Source organism: Ictalurus furcatus, chromosome 9, assembly GCF_023375685.1.
Source record: "Ictalurus furcatus strain D&B chromosome 9, Billie_1.0, whole genome shotgun sequence".
NCBI lineage: Eukaryota > Metazoa > Chordata > Actinopteri > Siluriformes > Ictaluridae > Ictalurus > Ictalurus furcatus.
The window spans coordinates 26,684,146-26,712,029 of NC_071263.1; the positions used below are offsets into that span (position 1 = coordinate 26,684,146).

Genomic DNA, 27,884 nt, shown 5'->3' on the forward strand with positions numbered 1-27,884 from the left:
CAACAAGGCGCTGAACCCTCTCTGCTGTAAGGGCGCTGTATAATGGCTGCAGTTCGACCCCAAAATCCTAACAAGCTGGGACATGCGGGAATTTTTTAAATAATTAATTAATTAAATAAATAAATTTCACTGTGCTGTAATGTATATGTGACAAAGGCTGCGTCTTCCGTTGTGCCCTCACCAACATTTCTTTCTCTCTTGAAGTTGTTAATAATAATAATAATAATAATAATAATAATAATAATAATAATAGAAAAAAGTGCACCTTGTCCCATTAAATGAGAATTTTTATTCATACTGATCCCCCCCCCCCGTGCAGGAAGACATAAAAGGCACTACTCTGGGTTTGTCCTCATGACTTGACACACGCTCCACGACTGCATAGATCTTTTCAACATCTTTATTCTTTCAATGGAACACAAATGCGTCAAATATTTCAGACAGTGCTCGGGTAAAGGGTGTAAAAACACAATGAGATTGAATACACAAAAACAAAAATCCATTAAGACACGTACATGTACATTATTCAAAATATATCATTTTCACAAGAGGCCTGTTGATATACTGTATACTCACACACACTAAAGCTGGATACACAAACACGTCCCTGATTTTAATGCAAAAATGTTTCGTTCCCCTTCTAATGTTCCCATGGATTTACTTTCTGCTGTTTTGATGCCTTTACATTTGAAGCTTTTATGAGAACAGTGTAAACAAGCGTGTAACTCTGGACTTATGAAAGGTTTAAATGAAGATTAGCGAGCGTCTCCGTTAGCTAAGTGCGGTGCAAATAAATAGCGCTCTGAAGAAAAGTGCTGAATCATTAACATTAGAATCTATAATTATTCGGCTTAGAAAATGAATAGGGACAGATGTTACGTATGATGCATCACTGATGACAGCATCCATGCTAATCACGACAACAGCTACAGTAGCATCTCCTAATTGCTAACTGTGCTAAACGAGATCCAAAATGTAAGCGTCAAGATATGCTAAGTGCTAACCAATACACATGATCTAAAGTGCTAATCGCTATCTGTGCTAAGTAGCATAATTGCTAGCCGAGCTAAATAGGTTCTAGTAGCAGTTGCTAGGTCACAATTTAATGCAATTTTTTCCCCCATTTTACCTTTTGTAGAATTGCATACAGTAGGCAAACACACACACACACACACACACACACACAAAAGTACAGTTTTCACTCAGAGAAAGTTCTAGTCCTAACTTGTGTGAATAAAACTGTCCCTAAATTTCACAATACACAAGATATGAAATTATGTCCTTTCAAAGCTTCCAGGCACAGCAATATTACGTGAATAGAACAGTGTATTTCACTCAGATCAGATGGATAAGGCACGAAAAGCTGGTGGGTTTTAAATGTTACATATGCATAGTATTAAAGAAGAGAGGGGAAAGAATTGGCATGGCCTTCTGAGACAGATTGAGGATCTTTCCCTTTTCATACAATCATAACCTCGTGACCAAACTCAACCCATCACACCTACAGTGTTAAAGAATGAAGGAAGAGTATGTAGCGAGTCACTGGCACAAACCACTGTGTAAGACCCACTTCAGTCTCGTGGTTCATTGGGCGGTGGGATCTTCAGATCTGAAGGCTCCACCCCCCAGATCTCACGTGCGTACTCGGAGATGGTGCGATCGCTGGAGAATTTTCCAGAGCAGGCGATGTTTCTGATCACCTTCTTGGTCCATTCTTTAGGGTTCTGCAAAATCAAAAGATGGGAACGAAGCAATTATTAGCCAATTATTAGTAGCCAATCAATCACAGACCATTTTTCCTGATCAGTCGCCAATCACAGACCATTTTTCATGATCAGTAGCCAATCACAGACCATTCTTCGTGATCAGTAGCCAATCACAAACCATTTTTCATGATCAGTAGCCAAGCACAGACCATTTTTCCTGATCAGTAGCCAATTACAGACCATTCTTCGTGATCAGTAGCCCATCACAAACCATTTTTCATGATCAGTAGCCAATCACGGACCATTCTTCGTGATCAGCAGCCAATCACAGACCATTCTTCGTGATCAGCAGCCAATCACGGACCATTCTTCATGATCAGTAGCCAATCACAGACCATTTTTACAAGATCGGTACCCAACCAAAAAGTATGCATTTCGGTTAAATTACTTGCACATTTTTGAAGTAGACGTGGAATATTACACACCTCTATAGTGTGTGAACACGTGTAAAAGGCTCTGCTCCACTCACCCTGTAGAGGTTGTTGACCTTCTCCTGACAGCTGATATATGCCTCATAATCTGCAAATACCTTGAAACTGAGGGGAAAAGAGCATTAGACTTACACTTAGAATAAAGGGCTCCTCAAAGGTTCTGCTTTCTAAGCAGTTCTACTTGAACATTTTACTATAGGAGCTAAGCCAATGTACCGGTCATGATCCATCAACATGTTGACGACATCCTTGAACATCTCTGGCTCATTGGGGCTGAAGTGTCCTGTGTAGATCTGATCAATCACCTGTCTGAGCTCCGGCAAGCGGTCATAGTACTCACGAGCGTTGTAGCTACACACACACACACACACACACACACACACACACACACACACACACACAGAAAATCAAAAACCAAGTATTAATACACAACTGAAGTTAAGCAAACCTATTAAAAGACAGAGTTAAAATATCGGTTTTTGTGTCGCTTAGTTGATCAAAAAATGTATTATTAGTTTAAATTTATACTTAATTCAGACCGTACTATTAACTCAAGCTTAATCTATGTACAGAAAAATTTTACAGACACACTAAGTCAGCCCCAAGTACAGGCGGTTAAGGTCATGGGTCACGCTGCAAGGTAAGTGAACAAGGTATCGGTGCAAAAATTTTAATTAGACCGTTAAACACTAGGATCACTGATCTGAGTAATTACACCTACTGTGTATACTCAACGTCTTCTAGATTCTCATGTCCAAATCACACCTTTTAGGTTTCTTGATTAAAAATGGATTTTCTCTCCCTCTCGCTTTCCCCCCCTCCCTCACCCTTTGCGGTCCAGGGCCTCCACGTCCTCCACCCTCATGCCGAAGATGAAGAGGTTCTCCTCTCCCGCCTCCTCAGCCATCTCCACGTTTGCACCGTCCATGGTACCGATGGTGAGGGCGCCGTTCAGCATGAACTTCATGTTGCCTGTTCCGGAAGCTTCTGTGCCGGCAGTGGAGATCTGCTCGGACAGGTCTGCTGCTGGGATCACTGAACCACAAACATCAGCACACTCTCGTTCATATAGGTGATGTAGAGAAGGCAAGAACATGGCATAACCTCCCTTCACTCATTCATTTATTTATAATGCACTTTACAAGTAAGAGAAAACAAATCCATCACTGCTAAATGTACATTATTTCGTAGAGCTGGCATCAATCTAATACACAAATGGTGGACTGGATATCAAATCATATACACATGAGATTTGATCCTGTAACAAATGGAAACGCTGCAAATCGGGGGAGAACACGTTACTGGAAATGTTTACCTACAAGACACTTAATTGTATTCTATACACACACACACACTTTTTATTTGTTTTTCTGCTTATGTGCTTCAGTTTCTTGTCTTATTAACTTTCAGAAAAAGTAAACAGTTTGGCGACAGAAAAACTCTTTATAGCTGCTTATAATATAGATATAAGTAACTAACCTGTTTAGTGTATATTCCCCAACATTAAATATAACTATTAATGGATAAGAAGTATGAAAGCGCACCTTTTTCAGCCAGTGAGACTTTGTAGTTCTCCAGGAAGATCACCTTCAGTCGGTCGCCCACCACCGGGTCTTTATTGACCACATCCGCCACCGAGGTGATCAGCTTAATGATCATTTTAGCCATGTGGTACCCAGGCGCTGCCTGCAGGGGCCAGTACAGAGGAGAAATAATGAGTCAAAGACCTCTGATGTAATCACTCGGTGTTACAATACTGAATTTTACACACACGTTTCGACTTCCCCTTGATGTTTTGAGGAAGTATGGCCACATAAGAGTACTTTTTTTTTTTTTTTTTTTAAGCCTTTCTCTTCCCTTTATATTTTCACTAAATACAAGACAGCATACATATACAGTGAGCTACACGGAGGACCCACCTTGCCCCCGATCATGACCGTTCTGGGCACAAACTTCTTACTCGGCTCCTTTCTGATCCCTGTAAAAGACAAAACGGCATTACAGTTAGCTCAAAATTTGGAAGAAATATAAACAAACATTTGCGCTTTTAATAAACGCGCACTACATTTTTGGACTATACATAGTGATGCGTTTCTCACTTACTAGATCGTTTTTTTTTTTATTTAATGGAGTGGACAAAATGTTTGTAATATTTTTTTCCATCAGAAAACCATTTTTCCTTACAGCGGTTATTGTTATTGCATGAAACATGAGGAATAATTTCACTGTTAGCTTTTAAAGCAGACATAAATGCCAAAGAAATCAGCCGAAGCATTTTAAAAGATCATATAATAAAAAAAACATCACAATTTTTTGCAAACCTGTGTGCATTTGCTCAAGCGATTGCGTTCCTGAAGGTTTATTTCGTAACAGCTTACAGTTTTTTTTATAAACGTGTTGCCAAAGAAGCCATTATTTTCGAACATTGTTGAATTTCCACCTTCACTGTAGAAGCTTGTAGTACACTGCCACCTACTGGACATGTATAGAGTGCGTGTATTTACGGTTATAGTAGGTGATGATGTGCAGGCAGTTCAGCAGTTGTCGCTTGTACTCGTGGATCCTCTTCACCTGAATGTCAAAGATGGACTCTGGATTGACCTGAACTTTGTACGTCATCTCCAGATACGCGGCTAACTTCAGCTTGTTCTCCTATAAGACACGTATACAAACATTTACACACACACACAGTATCGAGATGCATTTAAGAATCATCCCCCCCCCCCGCCCCTCCCGTACCCCTAGGTTAAACGTACTTTATATACATCCACTGACCTGTTTGACGTTTGCCACGTCTCTGATGAACACGTCGTTATCAATGTAGTCCAGCAGCTTCCTCAGCTTGTACAGGTCCTTCAGGAAATCCTCACCGATTTTCTGTACACACCCACACACACTTTACCTTTAACACTGTTTAACATCATTAAATACACGACTCGCAGAACAGAGGCGGAGAAAAACTATCCAGCAAATACAGAAAGACTCGTTTGCGAAGACAAAAAGACATTATTGTAGAAAAGGGGGGTCAAAAGACTGACAGAAGAATATTACCATTTTATTTATAATGATATTACAGATATTACCAAGCTGTCATTTTATTATCTCTGGGCAGCTCAACACCGGTTAAAGTGATCCATTTATGTGAGACGTTTTAAGTGAGAAAGCCCATACCGAGACATGAATCCAAACAGCATGGAGCAGCTTTTTTTTTTTTTTTAACCATCAAATCAAGCTTTAGAAGAGAATCATTAGTATAATTAAGGTTTAAATGTATCAGAGCAGTGGTTCTCAACCTGGGGGGTGCGGAGAGAAAACAACAAAAACAAAAAACCCCACAGACAGGGCATCATTTAGGTACTCGGCGCATTTTATTGCTTTTCAAATAGAATGTGTATAAATGAAAAACCCCGCGTTCCCTCTCCCTCTGTATTTTCTTCTTGCTGGGGAGAGGCGGAGCTTATCCAGCTGTCAGTGCAGACCAGTGTTGCCAACTTCGCGACTTTTCAGACCCCCACAAAAAAAGTGCTCTGCGACAAATCTAGCGACTTTTTGGACAAACCTTAGCGACTTTCCAAATATCACCAGTACTGTCCTGCAAGCGCGAGGTCTTTCTTTCCCGTTGCACTCTCACCTCTCTCTGCATCTGCTCTGTTCAGTGAGGGGCCGAGAGCCGGAGATTTAACGATGTCGTGGATAACGAGACGCGCCCTTCGTCCCAATTTACATCATTCACATGCGAATGTTTTTAGAACGCAAGACGAATGGAATGCGACATGTTTTACATGTAAAATAGTCCGCGTTATTACAGCCTAGTTCTCTCGTTCAAAGTAGTTCTAGTGCTCAGAAACAATTTAGATCATTCGTGTTCCATATCCGTCCGTTATATAGTTTAATAAAAGTCATCAAAGTTATGAAAAGTAATTGAAAAAAAGTACAAAAACACAAAAGCAAAAAAATAAAATAAAATCTACATCTATCTATCTATCTATCTATCTATCTATCTATCAAACACAGATTATAGATTAGGTTACATGTAGATAGATTTTTATATAGGATAGATAATCATTATACCTGGTCTCCTCCAATATGGGGGGGGTGGGGGATTGCAACATTATAGGAAAGGCTTGGGGGGGCTTTAGTTACCAAAGGTTGAGAACCTCAGAGGATCATCACAAATGATCTGAGAATCTACACAAATCTTCACACGGCCCTGCGTGGCCTTTACCTCGGCGATGATCTCAGCCAGGCCGGGGTTACAGAGCAGGAGCCAGCGGCGAGGGGTGATGCCGTTCGTCTTGTTCTGAAACTTCTCCGGCTCAATGTCGTAGAAGTCCTTAAAACTTCAGAGGAGAAAAAAATAAATAAATAAAATTTTTGAATTAAAAATTGAACACTCAGCCTATAATAAAATGTTCCTACTCCGGCACCGGATTAAAAACGCAGTAAGGGTGTATTTATTTTTACTCACACTGTGGTTTTGACGATATCCGAGTGGATGCGAGCGACTCCGTTGACGGCGTGCGATCCCACCACACACAAGTGAGCCATGTTTATCCTCTTGGGATCGCCCTCCTCGATTAGAGACATCCTGCGGAGACGCTCCATATCCCCTGGATACAGTGCTGATATTCTCTATCGAAGACATTTTAAACTCCGTTCAGACGGATTATTTTTGGAGAGGAAAGTAAAGATGCGTGTACACACTGCAGTGATTCTCATTCCACGATATAAAATCTTATAAATGATTAAAAACACTGAGAGACAAACAGATGCACAGACAGACAGACAGACAGACAAAGAAAGATGGGCAGGGAGATTCAAGATAGAAGAATGATGCAAACAGCAACAGCCGGAGACGAACAGACGGAGGAATAGATGGACAAAAAGAGACAGACGAGCAGACAGACAGGTAGCGATAGGGAAGCGGTTTACAGAGACAGAAACAGACAGACAGGTAGACATGTAAGGATGCCTCCTTGCTTGTCTACCTACCTGTCTGTTCCTTTCTCTGTAAACCCCTTCCCTATCGTTCCCCGTCTGTCTGCTCGTCTGTCTCTTTTTGTCCATATGGAGGCAGATGGATGGACAAAAACGACAGGAAGACAGACAGGTAGTCAGACAGTGAGATAGCAAGACAAATGGATGGTCAGAGAGACGGATAGGAAAAGAGGGAGAGTTAGACAGATATTATGATCGATAGACAGACAGGTGGATGAACAGAAAGACAGACAGACAGATAGGGAGTTAGAGGGACAGATACACAGACAGATAGGGAGAGAAATGACTAAACAGACAGACAGAAAATGTGAGAAGTCGATGGCCAGCTGGAGAAATAGGCTGACTGGCAGATAGACAGGAAGACAAACAAGCAGACAGAGTCAGACAGACAGACGAATGAATAGACAGAAAGACAGATAACGTGGACAGCAATATGAAGAGACAAATAGATAAGCAAACAAATGGATACACAAATGGATAAATGGACAGACAACAATTCAAACCAACGGATGTACAGAGAGAGACTGGGGCAAAGACAGACGGGAGAAAAAAAAAAAAAAAACAGACAGACAGACAAATGGATGGACAGAGAGAGGATGAAACGATGATGTCGTAACGCACAAACACACAAAGTCTGTTGAGAAACGGTTTATTTCACACACAACGCTATCGGCTCTTTACTCATGTAGCTTATGAAACATCCTCTTTCTTAACCAACACTGTGCATGACTTTACATTCCTAACCTAATGAGTCTTAGTGCGGGGGGTGTGTGTGTGTGTGTGTGTGTGTGTGTGTGTGTGTGTGTGTGTGTGCGCGTGCTCACATCCAGGTGACGCTGGTTGATCTCATAGATGATCTGCAGGTGTCTGGGCAGGAGTTTCTCAAACATGTAGACAGGCCAACGCTCCAGAGCTTCTGGGAGAACCGTATGGTTCGTGTACGCACACGTCTTGGTGGTGATCTCCCATGCCTACACACACACACACACACACACACACACACACACACACACACACACACACACACACGTCAGGGCTGCTAATCATACTGACGTATGACTCGCTCATCAATCATCGAATATGTTCATCATCAGTGCTTCACCTTGTCCCAGGGTAGTTTCTCCACGTCTATCAGGATCCTCATGAGCTCAGGTATGGCCAGAGCAGGGTGCGTGTCATTCAGCTGGATCGCGACCTTAAAGTGAGACACAAATACAATTTCTACCCATGTGTGTCAAAGAAAACCAAAATGATTCAAAATTATCTTCAAGTCTAATCGTTCATCTGCAGACCGCAGGGCTTCGGGTTCATATACACAAATGTAGGCATGAAATTAAGCCCATATAAGGAAACGAAGGCAGCTCTGAGTGGGCGTGGCTATAGGACCATACAGTAGATAAGGATGTGGGTATGTGAGTCAATATGTAGACATTTTAGTAACCAGTTGGCTAACTTGGATTAATTCCAAGAAGACTTTTTAGGTCGTCATGCTATGAAGCATAACATTATCTAGAATACCTAGCAGAGGGACTGCAATATTTAAAGGATTTAAAGGAGCAGTTCGTCATTTTTAGAGCGCTCTTCTGCCTAAAAGGAAAACTGCAACAAAAGCATCCTAGTCCTGTGTGAAACCGTGTGCCTCATGAGGCACTTTTTAACATAAAGGGGAAAGCCGAGCAGCTGTTCCTGGCTGGGGGCGGAGCTATTTTCTGGGCCAGAATTATTGTTTATTTTTTAAAGAAGCTTTAAATAAAGAAAACAGCAAGCTGTTTCATATTTAGTTATATCAGTTACGGCTTTACCGACATGCCCCTGAAATGATATGATTATTCCAAGCCTTTATACAGTTAAAAATTATTATTATTTTTTTTTTTTTACATAATACAGCTTTAAAAGTGTAGTGTTGCTTTACCTTTTCCGGAAAGTTCTCCAGCGAAGTGCGCACGTAGGCTCTGCTGCCGAACTTGGAGGATTTAAAGCGTCGGATGATGTCCTGGAGAGTGGCTGCCACCACAAAATACTCCTGCTTAAGACGCAGCTCCTTACCCTCGAAAAACTAACACACACACACACACACACACACACACACACATTATAAAAAAAAAAGGTGGTCTGAAATAGATTTTTCAAACGGATTTTTTTTTAATCACGTCTGGATTTTAATAGCATTTCTACAAATCTTGGACTCCTTCACTGCACACAGAACAAACACATACCGCACACTTCATTTACCCACAAACCCATGGACCTAAACACTTCAACAAAACACAAGCACACACACACACACAAAGAGCAGCATCCAACTAAATCTCCTTAAAAAAAAAAAAAAAAAAAAAAAAAAATTACAAACAAGTCTCTGAGCCTGACTGCCTTTTAATGTTGACATTTCTGTCTCGAATTTTTTATATATTTATTTATATATAAATTATAATATATATAAAATGTCTAATACATACATATATATATATATATATATATATATATATATATATATATACACACATTATATATATATATATATATATATATATATATATATATAAAAAACAAAACAGCACAATTTTTTTGTTTATTGAGAAACAAATAAAAAAAAAATCCAAATCAAATACAAATAAAAGAATAACAAAAATACAAGCAATACATAAACACAGTAAAAGACAACATAGAAAAAACAAAAAATTAAACAAAAACAAGAAAAGCCCTACATGAAGAGTTGAACAGACTAAAGCGGAGTGTAAGATATGCAGATGTTACCATTGTGGCTCAGGACAAGTTACCACACTGCAACCTCATCTCCTTATTAGGGCATTTCTACACAACCTGCCACTGAGGACGTGCAAATACACACACACACTCATGCATAGACTCACACACTTGGTTTTAACTTTGAAAAAAGAAAGCGAGTGAGAAAGTAACACATCAGCGTTTCTCCTCATCAATCCATCCATCGATCGATCTCAGGAGAACTTACATTGTCGTTGGGATAAAGCACTCGGGAGATGTTCTCCGCCAGGTTCCTGTCCAACACAGCCTGGATGTAGTCTCCGACATTAACTGCATTAACATAAAGTAATCAAATAAAGACATATTACAAAGGATTTAGACAATCCAGCTGAGTTCTGTGCTTAGGAACTAATTATCTAATTAGCGCTATAAACGCTCCATGGCTTTTCATCGCTAGCTAACATGCGTCTTTCCGACTAATCTCCTAATCTGTAAAGCAGAACCGTGAAAAACGTCCTAGCAAAGTGCCGACAAAATAAAAGACCTTAAGCGCTAAAATAGGGCTGGGCCGATATATCGATATAAAAATCGCTATTGTGATCAATGATTACGCGATACACTTTTCGGAAATATCGTTGGTATGGTGATGTGTTTTTTTTATTTTTTTGTATACGTTTTTAATAATTACAAATTAAACGGTACTGGATGGATGCAGCTGATTTTACGTAATTTTTTTTTTTTTTTTACTTAATCGTCTTTGTCTTTGTAGGCGTTAAGGAAAACTAAATCGGTAAACTCAGTTTACCGATTTTTTTGTTTATTTTACTACTGTGCAGTCCGTTAGCGAAATTCTATATCGCGATATGCATCGTGTATCGCAGAAATGTCCTCGAGTATCATGATGTTATTTTCGTCAAATCGCCCGGCCCCGGCGCTAAACGCGTAGAATTCATTCTTTAAGAGATGGGACTAGAGAATTAGTAACGGTGCATTGAAACCACAAAATTAAAGTAACGGGAATGATTTCACTGAGAAAGATGGATCAGACTTTCTCTCCTGTCTGCCTCATCCTCACACCTTTATTGTTAAGCATGTAACGATCGTAACTCGCTATCCTGACCAGGGTTGTGGTGGATCTGAAGCTTATCCCGGGAACACTGTGCGAAACACGGGATAACTCACCCCGGATAGTACGCCAGTGCGCACGCACACACACGTTCATACCTAGGGACAATTTAGAATAGCCAATCTGCCTACCTGTATGTTGTTGGATAGTGGGAGGAAACGAGAGAACCCAGAGGAACCCACATGCACACTGTGACGTTAGCTCAGGATTGAACCAGAGAGCTGCGAGTTGTCACTGCGATCCAGTGTGCCTCCGATTGCACAATGATCTTTTTGGACCTCCCGTGGCTATTCATGCAGGTTTTATTTTTTTTTTTTTTTTAAAGGTTACCTTCAAGTCCTAGAGGAGTTGAAACCATCGCAGTCGTTCAAAATATGCCCGAGAGATATTTGGCAAAAGGGGCATGAAGGAGGATCTTCTGGAGTCTGGAGTCGCTTCAGCAACGTTTGTAGAGGATTAATCAAGTAGAAGCAATGTTTTCTGACAACAACAGGGTTCATGTCGTGAAGTGTATTTGTACCACGTTGATCCCAATCCGCTTGCCATTTTCCGAAGACACAAGAGTTTATAACTGGTTCGAGGTCTGAAGGCGGACCGGGGAATTTTTCGAGCTCTGAAGATGAGGCCTCCTTAGCAGCAGCAATCTACAACGAGCTTTTAAATGTATATCGATGGATTTCCTCGAAGTCCTTGGACGTCTTTTTTCGTACGCGAGTTTAGAGTGCACACATTTTCTGTTCATTTCCGAGTACCGGGAAACTCGGATTGTCAAAATTCTTATCGAGAATAACCATCTATAAACTACAGATAACGGTACGTAGACGTTTTCCTTTAAAGAGAAGACTGCGGCCTGGAGACACCCTTTAATACAGAGTGCTGCTTCGTGAGGAACAGGAAAGAGAATCACGAGTTAGCCTGAGCTCATTTAGCCTGAGCAAAATGTTAATCTTTCATATTAAGCGAAGTTAGCATTAGCGAATACAAAATATTAACTTCACATTAAAACTAAACCCAAAGAAAGCTAGCTAGTTAGGTTTGAACTAAATCCTCAGTCAGGTATATACAGTAGTTAGTAACGTGATGCGATGCGATTTCATTATTACAGGGAAACACGGGCCTGCATTTGTTCCAGCAATGCATTTACCGCAGTGTTTGGTATTGAAATAGTCCGGTTTGTTCAAGATTGTTCCAGAGTAAACAAACATTGACGACAAATGACGCAATTTCGGGGGTTGTTCAACAATCGTCCCGAGTGACTTGTTTTCCATCAGTGAGGAGTGACTATTTATGGCTTGTTGCGTGGTTCAGCATAATCTTCTCTCTGCTTTGTCAAATAGACAAACAGCACCGCTCATACTTTCATTCAGCGTTTTCAATGGGGTTCACCAATGGGATACACTCGCCGGTTGCCAGATCTTCCTTCGCCCTTTGTGGTGGAACTTAGTATTCTACAGAGATCTCACTCTCTCTGGTAACCGCTTTCTACTCGTGTAAACTGTAAGAACGTGAGAGAATGTTCTCTGGTATAACGTATAGCACCGTTTCTACCAGTTTAAATTGCCACTGAATTAGAAGAACTGTTGTTGGGGGTTTTTTTTTTGGACGTTGGATACTAAACTTTGACCCGGAACATCCATTACGGACATCATAATGGAAAAGACAATTATAACGGACTTTATTCATCCATATCGGATCAACATTTTGTTTATAGTGATCTGAAAACGCAGGAGAGGACCGGACAAGAGGTTTATATGCGGGTCGTTAGACCTAGGATTCTGCTGCTCTAAAGTCATACACAGCGATAAAGTAGTGCGAGAAGATTACATTTACTTGAATTAATTATAGTAAGTTGTTAATAGAGAGAGCGAGCGAGAGAGAGAGAGAGAGCGTGAGATTCTTCATGGTGTGAATGACCTGCATCTGTGCCGCATCTCTACTAATAATGATGCTGTGAGTTTAACTTTATGTTACTATGGTTACAATTGTTTACAGGCAGCGAATTAATTTAGAACGGTGATTACACCAACCAGAATTAGTTGTGGTATATATGCACGGTTTAACGCACACCTTCCAGCCAATCAGAATCACGTATTCGTACAGACCATGGTATAATTAATAATAATAATAATAATAATAATAAGCTTAACCTGTGTAGTAGTTGATTACGGCTGCGCACTTAATAGCATTTTAATGAACTCTGATGAGTGAGTGAGTGAGTGAGAGAGAGAGCGAGAGAGAGCGAGAGAGAGCGAGAGAGAGCGAGAGAGAATGAATGTGTGTGTATATAACCATACATTCTTGAAGGTTGAAGTCATTGGGTGCTTTGGCAGACCAAAGTCTCATGGTGTTAACAGTGTTGTTCTTGTAGCCGGGGACAGGAGTGTCGTACGGCATCGCCAGGATCACCTGCCAGGGATCAACAGCACAAACAAGAGGCATAAAGAACTTTAATAAAGAATTGTCAGACTACAGTGTCGAGATGGATGAAGTCCAATATTGTGAAACCCCACCTCATTCCAGTAAATAGGTTTCCGCTTTCAAAATTAAAGCTTAAAAGTGAAATCAGGAAGTGTGTCAGATTTAAACTAGTCCTACAGACTCTCGGTGTGTTCCAATACTATATTTAACGTACCCTTACTGACTTCTCCTCACTATATACACCGTTTGGGGTTGGGGGTTGGGGGGGGGGATCCCTGTTTAGAGTATCGAGTTCTTTTCAGATGTTATGCTATTTATTCTCTCATCTGTCTTCAGGAGCTGCTTTATCCGGCTTCCGTGAATCTGAAACCTATCGTGCTGTTGCTTTAAAAAGCACAGCATTCGTTTCAAATTTGGTTTCATGTAGCCAAACGTCTCCATAAACACTTTACTATGCTAGCAACTTCGAATCAGCTAAATACAGTAATCGAAGTAAAAGGCTGAAGTACTGCCGAGATCATAATTCGCTCACCTGAGTGTCCACCCACTTAGGCCCGTCCTTCGTGTGCTCCACCTGGCCATAGAAATGCACCGGGAGCATGTACTCAGGGCGGGCCTTCTCCCAGGGGTTACCATAGCGCAGCCAATCGTCAGCTTCCTCCACCTGAGAAACAAATGGACCACGTAAAGTCATGGTGAAGGAGAACTCGTTACCGCAGGAGGATAGGCCCGGGCGGACACGGCGGCCCAGAGAATACGCTAGCTGATAACCGGGCTTAGTTTTCTATTACAGACTTTACTTATTAGCGTTAAATGCGATAATTAATCGTTAATGTGTTTGCATGCTAAAGCTTTTAGCTAATCCAAGACTAGTCGTGAAGAATCCGCTTCTGTCGTACCTGCCAACCGTTCGAGATTTTCTGGTTGAAGATTCCAAACTCGTAGCGAATGCCGTAACCGTACGCCGCCAAACCCAGAGTTGCCATCGAGTCCAGAAAACAGGCTGAGAGAGAGAGAGAGAGAGAGAGAGAGAGAGAGAGAAAGAAAAAGATAGAAGCACACACAGAGAGAGAGAGAGAGAGAGAGAGAGAGAGAGAGAGAGAGAGAGAGAGAGAGAACGCCCCCCCCCCACACACACACAGAGAGAGAGAGAGAGAGAAAGAAAGATAAAACACAAAGAGACAGAGAGAAAGATTGAGACCGACAGAAAGAGAGAGAGAGAGAGAGAGAGAGATAGAGAGAGAGAGAGAAAGAGTGAGAGAAAGATAGAAGCACACACACACACAGAGACAGAATGAAAGATAAAACACAGAAAGAGAGAGATAAAAATTGAGACAGACAGAAAAAGAGAGAGAGAGAGAGAGAGAGAGAGAGAGAGACCGAAAGATTGAGACAGACCAACAGAAGAGAGAGAGAGGGACAAAAAAGAGAGCAAAAGACAGACAAAGACAGAGGCAGAGACAGACAACTGCATTATAAAGGGAAATTACAGGCTTCATTGCAACCAAAAAAAATATTATATATACACACACACAGTGAGTGTGTGAGTGAGATAGAGAGAGAGAGAGAGAGAGAGAGAGAGAGAGATCAGACACCTGCAAGCCGGCCCAGTCCACCATTCCCCAGTCCAGCGTCTTCCTCGATCTCCTCCAGCTCTTCCAGATCCAGCCCAAGCTAAAACACCAACACGTCAGTTACCACACACACGCCATTAAACCAGTGTGTCGAAACGTTTCCCCCCTCTCCAATGCCCACATTTCTTGGCGCTAGTTTCCGTTGTTTTGTGTGGTTTATGAAACGTTGTCGGGATGGAAATTCTGCGGAAACATCTCAACCCTGGTTAACGATCTAAGCTCTCCTGCGAGTGCCCTGCCGGCCACCTGCTGATTTGACCCAGTTAGAGGGCCGTGCTAGTTCGGACATCCGACTACTGATCAGAAGGCTGTGAGTTCAAATCCCAGCACTGCCAAGCTGCAAGTGTTGGGCCCTTGAGCAAGTCCCTCAACTGCTCAGTCGCATAAATGAGATAAACGTAAGTCGCTTTGGATAAGGGTGTCGGCCAAATGCCATAACTGTAAACGTGTAACCAAAGGCAAGTCTAACACCGCTCACACAGTTAACCGACTTTGAACCGTCTATTACAGGGTTACACTAAGAATTCATTAGAAGGTAACTTGCTCCACCAAAAGCTATGGTCACGAACTGCTGCTGCTGAATAATGCCTAAACTGTAAATAAATTGGGGGGGCGGGGGGGACTGTAGGCTTTACCTGGTAAATGGCTTCATCACAGGCGTTCTGCAGGCCGAGGTTAATCATAGTGTTCTGCAGGGTTCTGCCCATGTAGAACTCCAGAGACAGGTAGTGGATCCTCTGAGATAGACAGAGAACAGGAGCATTAAACAGTGTGTGTGTGTGTGTGTGTGTGTGTGTGTGTGTGTGTCACAGAAGTCCAGACACAAGTGATATACACACTGTTAGAGACAGAAGAGTACTTAAGTAATAAATTAATAAGTAATGAAGAACTGCAAGCTGAAAGCAACAAATCATCAGCACAGTTAGAGAACACACACACACACACACACACACACACACACACATCTGTCAAAATACAGCTGTTTATCACATCAGACTCATACAGCCACCAGCATTGGTTAGTTCCTGTTCTCACTTATCACAGTGATATATAACAGCTGTAAAGTCTCTCTTTCTCTCTCTCTCTCTCTCTCTCAAAGTTAATAAGACATCCTGAAGACTTTCCTTTGTTGGAAAACGTAGTTACTGCTTTATCTTTACCCGACTGTTCCAAAGCGCTGACACTGGAGACTCCTTCCAAAAATGCTAACAAACGAACGTCTCCTTGCAGAAAACTTCAGCACAGCAATAACGGTGTGCTTTTAAAATCAGCTTATGTGGAGGGTCTGATATACACTTTATTATGATACACTTTACTAATATATGGTGGGTATTGTCATGTATTTATATCAAATGTTTTATGTTGTTTTTAAGTAAGTAAGTAAATAAATAAATAAATAAACTGTGCAAGCAGATTTGCGAACATTTTCTACGGTTTTCGATCTTTAAATCTTTTTCTCAAAATCAATCTTTTTATGTTACCATTTTTTTAAAATAAATAATTAATTAATTAATTTTAAAAAATGGTAACATAAAAAGATTGATTTTGAGAAAAAGATTTAAAGATCGAAAACCGTAGAAAATGTTCGCAAATCTGCTTGCACAGTTTTATTTATTTATTTATTTATTTATTTATTTAAAAACAGCATAAAACATTTGATATAAATACATGACAATACCCACCATATATTAATTAATTAATATACACGACTGAGGGACTCGTACACGACTATTACAAAAGGTGCAAACGTTCACTGATGCTCAAGAAGGCAACACGATACATTAAGAGCCAGGGGGGTGTAAACTTTTGAACAGGATGAACGGTGTAAATGATTATTTAGTCTTCTGGGAATATATATCTCTTATGCAGCTTCTGAAGGGCTGAACTAAATGGGGGGGGAAAATAAATAAATAAACAACAATTTACACCAATCATCCTGTTCAAAAGTTTACACCCCCCTCGCTCTTAACGGATCGTGTTGCCTTCTTGAGGATCAGTGAACGTTTAAAGATGCTGGACAAGATTTTTCTGCAGAACAGTGGGCAGTTTAACTGCTCAGGACAAACAAGGGACTCGGGAACAACTCTCACAGAACGTTCAATTAGTATCGTGTCTTGTGGATTACATATCAAACATCTTTTATGTGAAATAACTTACTCGGGGCAGCACAAGATCAACAACAAAATGCTATTTTTATGATCGCTCTTTTACTTTAAAATAAATAAATAAATAAATAAATAAATAACACTTTGCAAGTTGTATAACTCTGAAAGACCTCAACTGTATATATTGCAGTGCATATGGTGCATCTTAAAAATGTGCATCTTCTAAACGTTTCGTGATACGATATTTCTTTATTGCTTAACAGAGAGATATCAAATCAGCTTTCCTGCAATCAGTCGGAGCACAGAGGTTCCTTTCAGCCACTCCGAGTGAACCCACTCATGACTAAAACCCTGGAGACGTTTCTGCCTTTTGGCTGTGGTCCAGGAAACAGTTTACTTTCTGGATTCTTTGAGAAGTTCTGCCGAAGTGCTCGTTCCCGCACACGACTCGGGCCTCGCACTTTGACATTCAGGTTAAATTCTTTCAAAACGGGGCGTGAAAATGAGCCTAATATTCGACCAGCTTTCTCAGAAATGTTTAACGTACACCAAACAGAACAAACTCCGAGATGAATTAAGAATTCAAGGCGGTAATATTTTGGAGAAAGAGAATCGTCCATAGTAAATGGTGAGAAACGTCCACTCCCGACGTGAAACGCGGTCCTCAGGAAGCACACGTCGGTCTATATATATCCGTACGAGCGTTCATGATACACTATAACCCATCATTTCACATGAACCTGTAGGGTAATGTTGCACGCTTGCCTGCCCATACCATTACACCATCATACAGTGAGAGTGCAAGGTTTATTACTGGCACAGGCGAGCTTTCGAAAAATCACAAACAGGAACACGGAGGTATGTGGAAACACTGACTAAACATAGTAAAATAAAGTTCGCCGCAAAGCTGTTACATAACTCTCCTGCTTGCTTACTTACTACACTCGTAGTTGACCATATTGAGAGAAAATAAAACAGCCGAGGTAGACCTGAATCATATATTTTTACGTATAACGTAGGGACAGAGCTTTTTGTGTTTTTTTTTTTTTTCCCCGCCGGAAATCTACGTGAATTGCCAAAATTGCAGCTGCATGAAATCGTCTTTCGCAGTGATGTCTGTCGATAAATGTCTGACGTGAGACCTTTTAGCTGTACTCGTGTTCGACACACGTGAATCGATGAGCGTTGCGATGACGTCGCATGACGCGTCTCGGCCCAAGTCTGATTTTGCGTTCATTTCTGCGATCGCAAAATCCTGGAAGGACTGGCTAGTGCATTACAAACACACAATGTACACAGCTTCAGAGCTTATACTGAACCACCCATTTGATCATTTAAAGCGCACCTATTACGGTTTTTCAAATATGACCTTTCATGTAGTGTGTTATATACGTAGCTGTTTGTGAATGTAAAGAGTCGGCAAAGTTTCAAAAATCAAAGCGCACGACAAACCGAGTTATCGACTCCCAAAAGAAGGAATCGATTCTTAACAGCTGAATCGAGTCGTTAGTGATTCCAGACTTTACCTCCTGTACTAACCTACGTAGGTTTGTAACAAAAAACCCCGCCTCTGATCTTCATCGGCCGCTCGCTGACAGCGGTAGACCAATCACGACAGACTGGGACGTCTGACCAATCAGAGCAGAGTATGCTCTCTGAAAGGAGGAGTTTAGAACGAATCCTTTAGAACGAATCATTTAACGAGTCGTTTGCGACACTGAGGGGGAAAAAAGGTAACGCTGCAGTTTAAATCACAAGCACGTTAAAGTGTTTTTTGACCTCGGATGCACGTAAATCTATCGTATGAGACCTTTAAAACAAAATTAGGCACGTTTCAAAACCAAAATAGGTGCGTTTTAAATCGGATGTCCTCAGCGAACAATCAGATGTCTACTACATCTTGACCACATGTATTCCTAAGCAAACAAACAAACAAACCAACCAACAACACAGTATTGGAGTTTGCTCTTCCGCATATCAGCGGCGAAATTACCAGTGATGTATTATATATGGGTTTGTCCAACACTTCAAGACTTTAGGCAAGACCTCCGGAACGAAAAAACACTGACAGCTGTTTCACATCAAGGCGGGGGGACTATCTAAGTTTACCACCGACCCTCTGCCTCACCTCTCAGTCTCACTGGTATTCACCACATTGCTTCACTTCACTACATAAACATGTTCCTGTCACATGCCCCGCCCACTCTGTGTTGCAATCAGTGGGTATGTAAATCACAAACATCATTATTGTTATTGTTGTGTGCCACCATGAGCACAGGGTCGAGTGTAGACCCTGTGCGGATGTCAAGAACCCACATGCTAACGCGAGTGAAAGAATTCTGAGCCCAAGACTAGAATTGTCGTCTTCACGACAATTATTGCCGTTATGCTTTCCTGGCTTGACTGAATGGTTTAACTGTCTGGCTTCAACCCAACCACGCTAATGTTTCACAGCTGAGTCACCGTCCAGCCGACGTGAGACGCAGGACTTCTGACGGCTCGTCGCTGGAGTGAAACTGCAGAAATCAGTGTGCAGAAGAAGATCGGGTTATGGTGAAATCGAGAGAAGATTGTGAGAAGTGTGATGAGGAAACACTCGCAGGTTGTGTAGGTGCTGAAATCCTGGTGTACTGATTTACGAGGTAAAAGCTCTCATTTATTCATGACGTTCCTTTCCCTGTTCCCATGCTTCCCTGTTCTATCACTGATAACAAATAAATGTACATTCAAGCAACGATTAATACGGCTGGATCAAATGACGATACGACGATGTTGTCCGAGCAAGGAATTAAAACGTTCGACTATTGAGCCTTTGAGGAATTATGAATTGTAACTGTTTGCAAATTGAGGTCATAAAAGAGGAATAGAAAATAGAACATTAAAGCTTACACTGTGACGCATCACATCACACTGTTGTTGTTTAGTTTTCTAGAACAGAACACCGCCTAAATGTTTAACTCCTTACATATTGCTCAGCGCAGATATATATGATAATAATGATCCAATGATATACCTAAAATGCTTTTTTAAAAAAGGTCCACTACATCCAGGTAAAAATGTACCATTGAGGGTACCACCCCAGCAATGAGGACACGTACCGAGTACTTATTAGTACCCTTTGATTCTGAGAATGTGCAAAAGCAAAGATGCCTTCGAAAATAACGAAATTTTCTACATTTTAAAAAAACCTTCTACAAAGACGAGTGAACAGCCCTGAACTAAAGAAAGTCAATATTTGTCATATAGGTTCATTCTGTACAACATAACATCTCACTGATCAGGCCAGATAGCTACTAGTCTAGGCTCTTGTGGCCTCATAACTGGACTACTGCAACGCAATACTCTCAGGCTTATCAGTCAGCTCCCTCACACAACTTCACACTACTCTCAGGCCTATCAGCCAGCTCCCTCACACCCCTTCACACTACTCTCAGGCCTCAGTCAGCTCCCTCACACCCCTTCACACTACTCTCAGGCCTATCAGCCAGCTCCCTCACACCCCTTCACACTACTCTCAGGCCTCAGTCAGCTCCCTCACACCCCTTCACACTACTCTCAGGCCTATCAGCCAGCTCCCTCACACCCCTTCACACTACTCTCAGGCCTCAGTCAGCTCCCTCACACTACTCTCAGGCCTATCAGCCAGCTCCCTCACACCCCTTCACACTACTCTCAGGCCTCAGTCAGCTCCCTCACACCCCTTCACACTACTCTCAGGCCTCAGTCAGCTCCCTCACACTACTCTCAGGCCTCTCAGCCAGCTCCCTCACACCCCTTCGCACTACTCTCAGGCCTCTCAGCCAGCTCCCTCACACCCCTTCATATAATTCAGAATGGAGCAGCACGCCTTGTTTTCATCCAGACCAAAAGGATCCACGTACTGTACAAGACCTTGTCTGGAACAGCACCACATCACTCTCCTTGAGGATTACGTTCTCTCTCATAACCTGCCACGTGATCAGTTAACGACCGACGCCTGGTACCGTCTACACAGCGAGGCATGAGGTCTCTTTCCAGAACCTTCAAACTGACTGTCCCTCAGCGGTGAGACGAACTTCCAAGTTCAATCCGTCACCATCTCCAAAAAAGCGCCTAAAGATCTTTCATGAACTCTTAACCCCTAAAAAATAATAATAATAATAATAATAATATGCCATGACACCTCTGTGCACTTTGCTCCTCTAGCACTCAATTAAAAAGATCTTCTCTGGTACTTGCCTTGTTCTCTGCTTGATGTATGGCTTTGCTTGTATTTCCTCATTCTGCAAGTCGCTTTAGATGATATGTAAACATCATCATCCTAACCGTCTAACTTTTATAAGAAAAGTCATAATAAAATAAAAACACACCCAAGACTAAATTAGTGCAAAAAAATAAAATAAATAAATAAATGGGTCTAGGGTGACAGTTTTAAACATCTGCAAGGACAATCTCATGCATTTTTACATATTGACTATTCCTAATGGTCACTACAGACATGTCCTTAATGGATCAACAGGCATTTAGACTATTCTTGTGCACTTTATAAGTGTTTATAACACCGTCCTGGACTATGAAGAAGTCCAGGAAGAAGTGTAGCACTGCACTTCCTGCACAACAAGGAAGCAGAAACTTTTGTTTGTTTGTTCGCACCTTGGGATCTTTCTCGTAGTAGTGCTGCTGTGTGCGGATCCAGCGGCCCACCAGGTGATCCCGCACCGTGTGCGCCAGGGCGAAGTAGTAATCCCGGGGCGTGGCCACGTTCCGGTCCTTCACCAGCGTGAAGTGCAGGTGTCGGTTGAAGGTCTTCTTGATCTCCGCCACGTCTCCGAGACCCGCGATACCGCGCACGCTGATCTGTTTGCGCTTCTCTTGGTCGCTCAGTGGCTTCGCCATGTCGGAGAGGAGAAAAGAAACACCGAGAGAGAGAAAAGAGAGAGGAGATCCAGCTGAGAGAGGAGATCCAGCTGAGAGAGGAGATCCAGCTGAGAGAGACCCACTCTGCAGAGAGCAGCTGAGCAACACGAGACACGCCCCTAAAGTCAACTAGCGGTGCGGAGTGGGCGGGGCTTAGTGTTTGTGCTGCGTTCTGATTTGATAGTCGAGCTGTTTTGTGATTGGCTGAGCGACACGTTCGTCACTCCAACGGACAGAAGTAGGAAGAAAATCGACGAAAATAAACATGCTTTATGTTTATTATTGCTTGAAACTTAATAATCATAATCATAATAATAATAATCAATTTACTCGTCTTTATTAACATAACACTTTTTTTTGAGTGTTAAAAAAATCGAGACAAAATACCACAGTCATAAACAATATGCTTACGGATAAATAACTTTTTATTTTTATTTATTTAAACAAAACAAGGGATCCTGGTTAAAAAGAAAGTAGACTATTCGGTTTCAGTTACATTTCCATCCATCCATCCATCAATTTTCCACACCGTTTATCCCACACAGGCTCGCAGGAAGACTGGGACCTATCCCAAACTCACTGTAGGGCACAATCACACACACTATGGACGATTTGGAAAATGCCAAACAGCCTACAGTGCATGTCTTTGGACTTGTGGAGGAAACCGGAGTGCCTGGAGGAAACCCCTGAAGTACAGGGAGAACATGCAAGCTCCACACACACAGGGCAGAGATGGGATTCGAACCCCCAACCCCGGAGGTGCGAGGCGTGACCCCCAACCCCGGAGGTGCGAATTTTTACACAATGCTATTCTGGTTGTCATGATCTTCTCCGCCATGCTACTGTAACGACATCGGCCTTAGAGCTCCAGTGCAAAACTAAAAGCAACAAACACACACCATGACTTGGCTGATTGACTGCATTTAGGGTAAAAGTGGAATGCCATGTAAACACCAGCAATTTCAAACCACAGCTACTCATGTAAATTGTACACTGTAGATGTTTGGACTAACAAGAGGTAACAGGCTGCACGGAGAGTCGTGAGGGTCAGTTCATGGTCATAGAGGGACTAAGAGTTGGTAATGGTCTCAGTAAAATCATTGTCTTTCTAAGTTCGTTTTAATCTGATACTAACACAGACCATCTGTATAAGCGCATTTAGAGTTACTTCGTATTATCCACACCTACCATATTACTTCTAAACAAGCATGACACTTTATTTAAAGAAAAAACCCTAAAGGTTTCCTTAAAGATCTAGGATTGCGCCAGACTGTCTCACTGACAAAACACATAAAAGTACCCTGAGGAACCTTTGATAAAATCATGAATGGTAATGGTCATTTTAACAAGAACGTCAATCTAACGTCTCCTGACGAGACCTTTATTTTATTAGAGTGTACAGATTTTTCATGTATGACGTCTACACTCAGAGACTGTTCATTTAAGGCTGTTTTTAAATATGTACAGTTGTGGTCATAAGTTTACAGACACCTTGCAGAATCTGAAAAATGTTAATAATTTATTTTTTTTTTTTAAATAAGAAGGATCATAAAAATTCCATTTGTTTTTTTATTTAGTACTGCCTTGATCAAGCTGTTTCACATAACAGATGTTTACACACAGCTGCGACCGAAATGATTCAACCCCCATCGCAAGTCAGGTTTATTGTCAAAATGTACAGACTTTCAGCTGTTTGCAATGAACAAATCAAACAAAAGTCAATTGAAATAGTTCAACACACCAAACGAACGCTTCTAGGAGTTTCCCCAAATTCAACTGAAAATGCAACTTATAATGACTTCTCCAGTCTCAAAATTATTCAAAAGATCAAACATGTAAGCGTTGAAACAGGTTCACTTTCACGCAGTTCAAAGTGAACCATGTGCTGGTCATAATGCGGGTTCTTTCTCCTGATTGGATGTTTTTAAAAACATGATTCACCTGTGCAGGTGAGAGTGAGACACGTGATTAGAAGGTAAACCCATCAGGAGTCACTGTTACTGCCACTGAAGCACGGGTGTAAAGGGAAATTAAACATCACCTACAGTTTACTACAGAAGTAAGTAAAAAAATAATAATATTAAGCCAGAATTGTGGACTTGCTTTTGGTTTGGTTTGGTTTGTACTTAACACAATTGATGTATTGTATAACGTGTGGATGAGAGTGTTGTCCTGAGGTATTGTGCTCATAAGCTTGCTTTGTATTTTGTAGAATGTGATGAGTAAGAACTGGATAGATTCATGTCTTTGTTGTGATTCTCGGTACAAGTTGTATTGAAGCAATTCTAAGATGTCTTCCCCAGAGATTTTGGGTTGTGTTATCAGTAACGTTGTTGTAAAGAGTCTTGGAAGATGAATTGTGATTTCAGTAAAAACCACATCGAGGTTCTCAGCACAACCGTCAATACACCGAGTGTTTCATTCCTACATTCGTGTTCTGTGAGGATCTTTGTAAAAAAATGGTGTCGTCTTCATGGAGATGGTGATGATGCATTGTTTCTTGGTTTCCTGTTGCCATATTAACACAGGGGTATTTACTATGATGTAAGAAACCATTGGCCGTGTTCTGGGCTACCTTGTTTTGTTGACTGATCAAAACCTGCTTTTATTTTCTTTGACATTTGGTCTTGGATTTTTGACTTGTGTTATAATTAAAGGTCACTAAGTGATCAAACTTCACGCTGCACCAAATGTTTATTGGGTATTTCGCGTCGTTTTGAGTTCTTCGTGATGTTTCCCTTCCAGATGTGCTCTTGATGCTTCCAGTGTAGATCTTTAGTTTCACTTTATCTTGCAGTCACATTTCTGAGAGCAGCCGCTATAAGAGAACGTGGGATGTCGAGCACCTCTCAGAAGCACAGGGACTTCGTCGCCGAGCCGATGGGGGACAAACCGGTCACTGCTCTATCGGGCATTGGAGATGTTCTGGGCAAGAAGCTGGTGGAACAAGGCTTTGACAAAGTGAGCTTAATGTCGGGCCTACAACATGGTCTTGGGAACAGATGATGTGAGCTTGTAGTCCCCCCCTGTCTTCTTTCTTCTTCTCTCCCCTCCTCTCTATGGGGTTCTTAAGGGTTCCTTGGACATTTAAGCACCCGCCCCCATGGGGTTCTTAAGCGTTCCTTGGGTATTTAAGCACCCCCCCCCCCATGGGGTTTTTAAGGGTTCCTTGGGTATCTAAGCACCCCCCCCCCCATGGGGTTTTTAAGGGTTCCTTGGGTATCTAAGCACCCCCCCCCCCCCCCATGGGGTTCTTAAGGGTTCCTTGGGTATTTAAGCATCCCCCCCTCCTCTCTCTCTGTGGGGTTCTTAAGGGTTCCTTGGATATTTAAGCACCCCCTCCTCTCTCTATGGGGTTCTTAAGGGTTCCTTGGGTATTTAAGCACCCCCCTCCATGGGGTTCTTAAGGGTTCCTTGGATATTTAAGCATCCCCCCCTCCTCTCTCTCTGTGGGGTTCTTAAGGGTTCCTTGGATATTTAAGCACCCCCTCCTCTCTCTATGTGGTTCTTAAGGGTTCCTTGGATATTTAAGCACCCCCTCCTCTCTCTATGGGGTTCTTAAGGGTTCCTTGGATATTTAAGCATTCTTTCCAACTTTCTACAGAGGTTCTACTTGGACTCTCTTCTGAAAGTGGAGCCCTTTGTATACTCAACATTTAAGGATTCCCAGAGATGCCACATTACCAAGTCCTGATAAAACTTCAGATTTTTATTTTTTTTCAATCGAGACATTCTGTTTCTTAAAGATTTTGAGGTAACCGTTTAGGTGAGGTTCAACTGTAAGAACGGTGAAAACCTTAAACAACGGAAGCTGTATAAACGTGTAAAACTGCTAAATCTGATAGTTTTGCTAATAGGGTTGGAGCAAATAATACTTGCAAATGTATTTGCATTTATTACATAACTGCCTGGCTTATTTTCCATCTACAAGCAGTATCAGTGGGTGGAAACACAACATGCGGAGCTAGTCGTCAAACAGAACATGCAATAAAATGTTAAATGGGCAATGGAATACAGTAGCAGTGAGCTGTGATGAACTGTCAAAGCTTTAATAACAACAGGAGAACACTGCTGGGAAGATTGTCTAAGTATTGGAGAGGATCTAGGTATTTTGGCTCCCAAGTTGCATAAAGGAGATGTGATCTAGTGTAGGTCTTGTTGAGAATGACCTGTAAACATGCTAACACTTGATGCTAATCAGTATCACTCCTGTATGTTTCAGGCGTTTGTAGTGTTGGGTCAGTTCCTTTTGCTGAGGAAGGACTCCGAACTGTTCTCCGAGTGGCTGAAGGACGCCAGTGGGGCCAATTCGAGGCAAGCGGCCTCCTGTTCTCAGTGTCTGACCGAATGGTGTAACAACTTTCTCTGAATCTGGTGGCTTTTTTTTTTTTTTTTTTTTTTTTTCCCCACTTCCTTTCAGTACTTTCCCTTGTAGCCATCATGGAGCAGTTTTAACCTTTTGAACAAATATCATCTATGCTTTTTGTCTCCCACGATTCGCACTTCAGAATTAATGCTACATTCGATGTCATTGTATTAAAGTGTGTAGACATATGGATGGTTCTTAATAGAATATTCAGCTGACTTTAAAGAATAAAGTTTGGAGAGAATTTTCAGCCAGTTTCAGCGACTTAACCCAATGACTTACTTGTCGCTTGATTTTGATTCTCAGTTTGAGGGGGGGGGGGGACCCTCCAAATGACCAATCAAGTTAAATTTGAATCACGTGTAAAGGGAAACAGCTGAAATACTGGGAGTACGGTTTAAAGGTGTGCTCTTGATCCACCATGTGCTATTTTTGCTCGAACGCTCGACTCAAAATGCACTTGATTTTACCCAACGAATGAAAGTGGGCAAGTTGGAACAGGGAAACTAGTGAAATGAGGCAATGCATAGGATTGAGAAATGCTGCGACATGTCTTTCTCCTCTGAAAGTGTTAGCAAGGCAAAGCCGGTGTATCGCAATATACAAAAGCGCTGGCCTTGCTGTTCTGTATATGCTTTTATGTGCAAATACATATGTTTACATTGTATTTAGTTGTTAAAATAGCATATGTATGAGTAAATGTTGTACAAACCACATACATGACTGCATAATATATTTATATTTTCTTTATTGGGTTGTACAATTATACATTCATGATGGACTATAGTGGTTCATATCCTTGTTTGTTTGTTTTTGTTTTTTCTTCTGCACTAAGGGAGATGTACAGTATGTTGATGTACACTCTCAGAAATAAGGTATCAAACTTGCTGAGGTGGGACCAGCAAGCGCACATCCTTTTGTATCTTTAGTATGCAATTTTCCCTGGGCTTTTAAAGTTTTAATGGGACTTGGTAGCCCTTTCGATCCAAATATGTCCCTTCAAATTCTTTCTATTGGTATACCTATTAAAGCTACATCAGATGTCTCCTGGATGATACCACATCAAGGTGGAACCATCAGTAATGAAAAGTTGCTGAAAATTTAAAAAGTAAAAACTAGAAACCATCACAGAAATTCTAATGGTTTCCATTACAAATGCCATTACAATCCATCAGCTGTTAACCAATTAAAATCATTACCAAGTGTCAAAGGTATTCTATTGGTCCTTAATGGTATCCACTAGACATGCCATCAATAGCAGGCAACAAATTACCAGTAGAGACTCAATACGATTCCCATTATAACCATTACAAATTCTATGAGGGTTTCCTTGGGGGTTTTTTTTAGCAGGGTTACACCTTTTAACTCTTACCTGGGAACCCCTTTAATGAGCATTTACAGGGTTACTTGATTTCTATAG

General features: G+C 41.5%; 2 protein-coding genes across 2 annotated transcripts; one reads left to right on the plus strand and one right to left on the minus strand.

Annotated features, from left to right (window-relative positions):
* Window positions 1-386: 386 nt before the first annotated feature.
* On the minus strand, window positions 387-23,288 carry pygb (phosphorylase, glycogen; brain). The gene is made up of 20 exons (XM_053632436.1): window positions 21,835-23,288; window positions 15,733-15,834; window positions 15,059-15,137; window positions 14,363-14,466; window positions 13,996-14,127; window positions 13,340-13,451; window positions 10,167-10,249; window positions 9,108-9,251; window positions 8,298-8,390; window positions 8,020-8,166; window positions 6,666-6,829; window positions 6,423-6,537; window positions 4,973-5,074; window positions 4,702-4,849; window positions 4,117-4,175; window positions 3,742-3,883; window positions 3,025-3,232; window positions 2,414-2,548; window positions 2,236-2,302; window positions 387-1,724 (listed from the first exon to the last, which is right to left on the minus strand). Exons 1-20 carry the CDS (start codon window positions 22,075-22,077, stop codon window positions 1,572-1,574), a joined length of 2,532 nt encoding a protein of 843 aa, XP_053488411.1. The 5' UTR covers window positions 22,078-23,288; the 3' UTR covers window positions 387-1,571.
* On the plus strand, window positions 22,758-27,751 carry LOC128612350 (barrier-to-autointegration factor-like protein). Its single transcript, XM_053632440.1, has 3 exons — window positions 22,758-22,885; window positions 24,896-25,059; window positions 26,321-27,751. Exons 1-3 carry the CDS (start codon window positions 22,831-22,833, stop codon window positions 26,465-26,467), a joined length of 366 nt encoding a protein of 121 aa, XP_053488415.1. The 5' UTR covers window positions 22,758-22,830; the 3' UTR covers window positions 26,468-27,751.
* Window positions 27,752-27,884: the final 133 nt, after the last annotated feature.

Coding starts and splice junctions, on each gene's coding strand:
- pygb (XM_053632436.1), bottom strand. CDS start 22,077: ATGGCGAAGCCACTGAGCGACCAAGAGAAGCGCAAACAGATCAGCGTG. Junction 8,167..8,297: donor AGAAACTACCCTGGGACAAG/GTGAAGCACTGA, acceptor GTGTGTGTGTAG/GCATGGGAGATCACCACCAA. Junction 3,884..4,116: donor CGGTCATGATCGGGGGCAAG/GTGGGTCCTCCG, acceptor TGGCCCCTGCAG/GCAGCGCCTGGGTACCACAT.
- LOC128612350 (XM_053632440.1), top strand. CDS start 22,831: ATGGGATTCGAACCCCCAACCCCGGAGGTGCGAGGCGTGACCCCCAAC. Junction 22,886..24,895: donor CGTGACCCCCAACCCCGGAG/GTGCGAATTTTT, acceptor TTTATCTTGCAG/TCACATTTCTGAGAGCAGCC. Junction 25,060..26,320: donor TGGAACAAGGCTTTGACAAA/GTGAGCTTAATG, acceptor TGTATGTTTCAG/GCGTTTGTAGTGTTGGGTCA.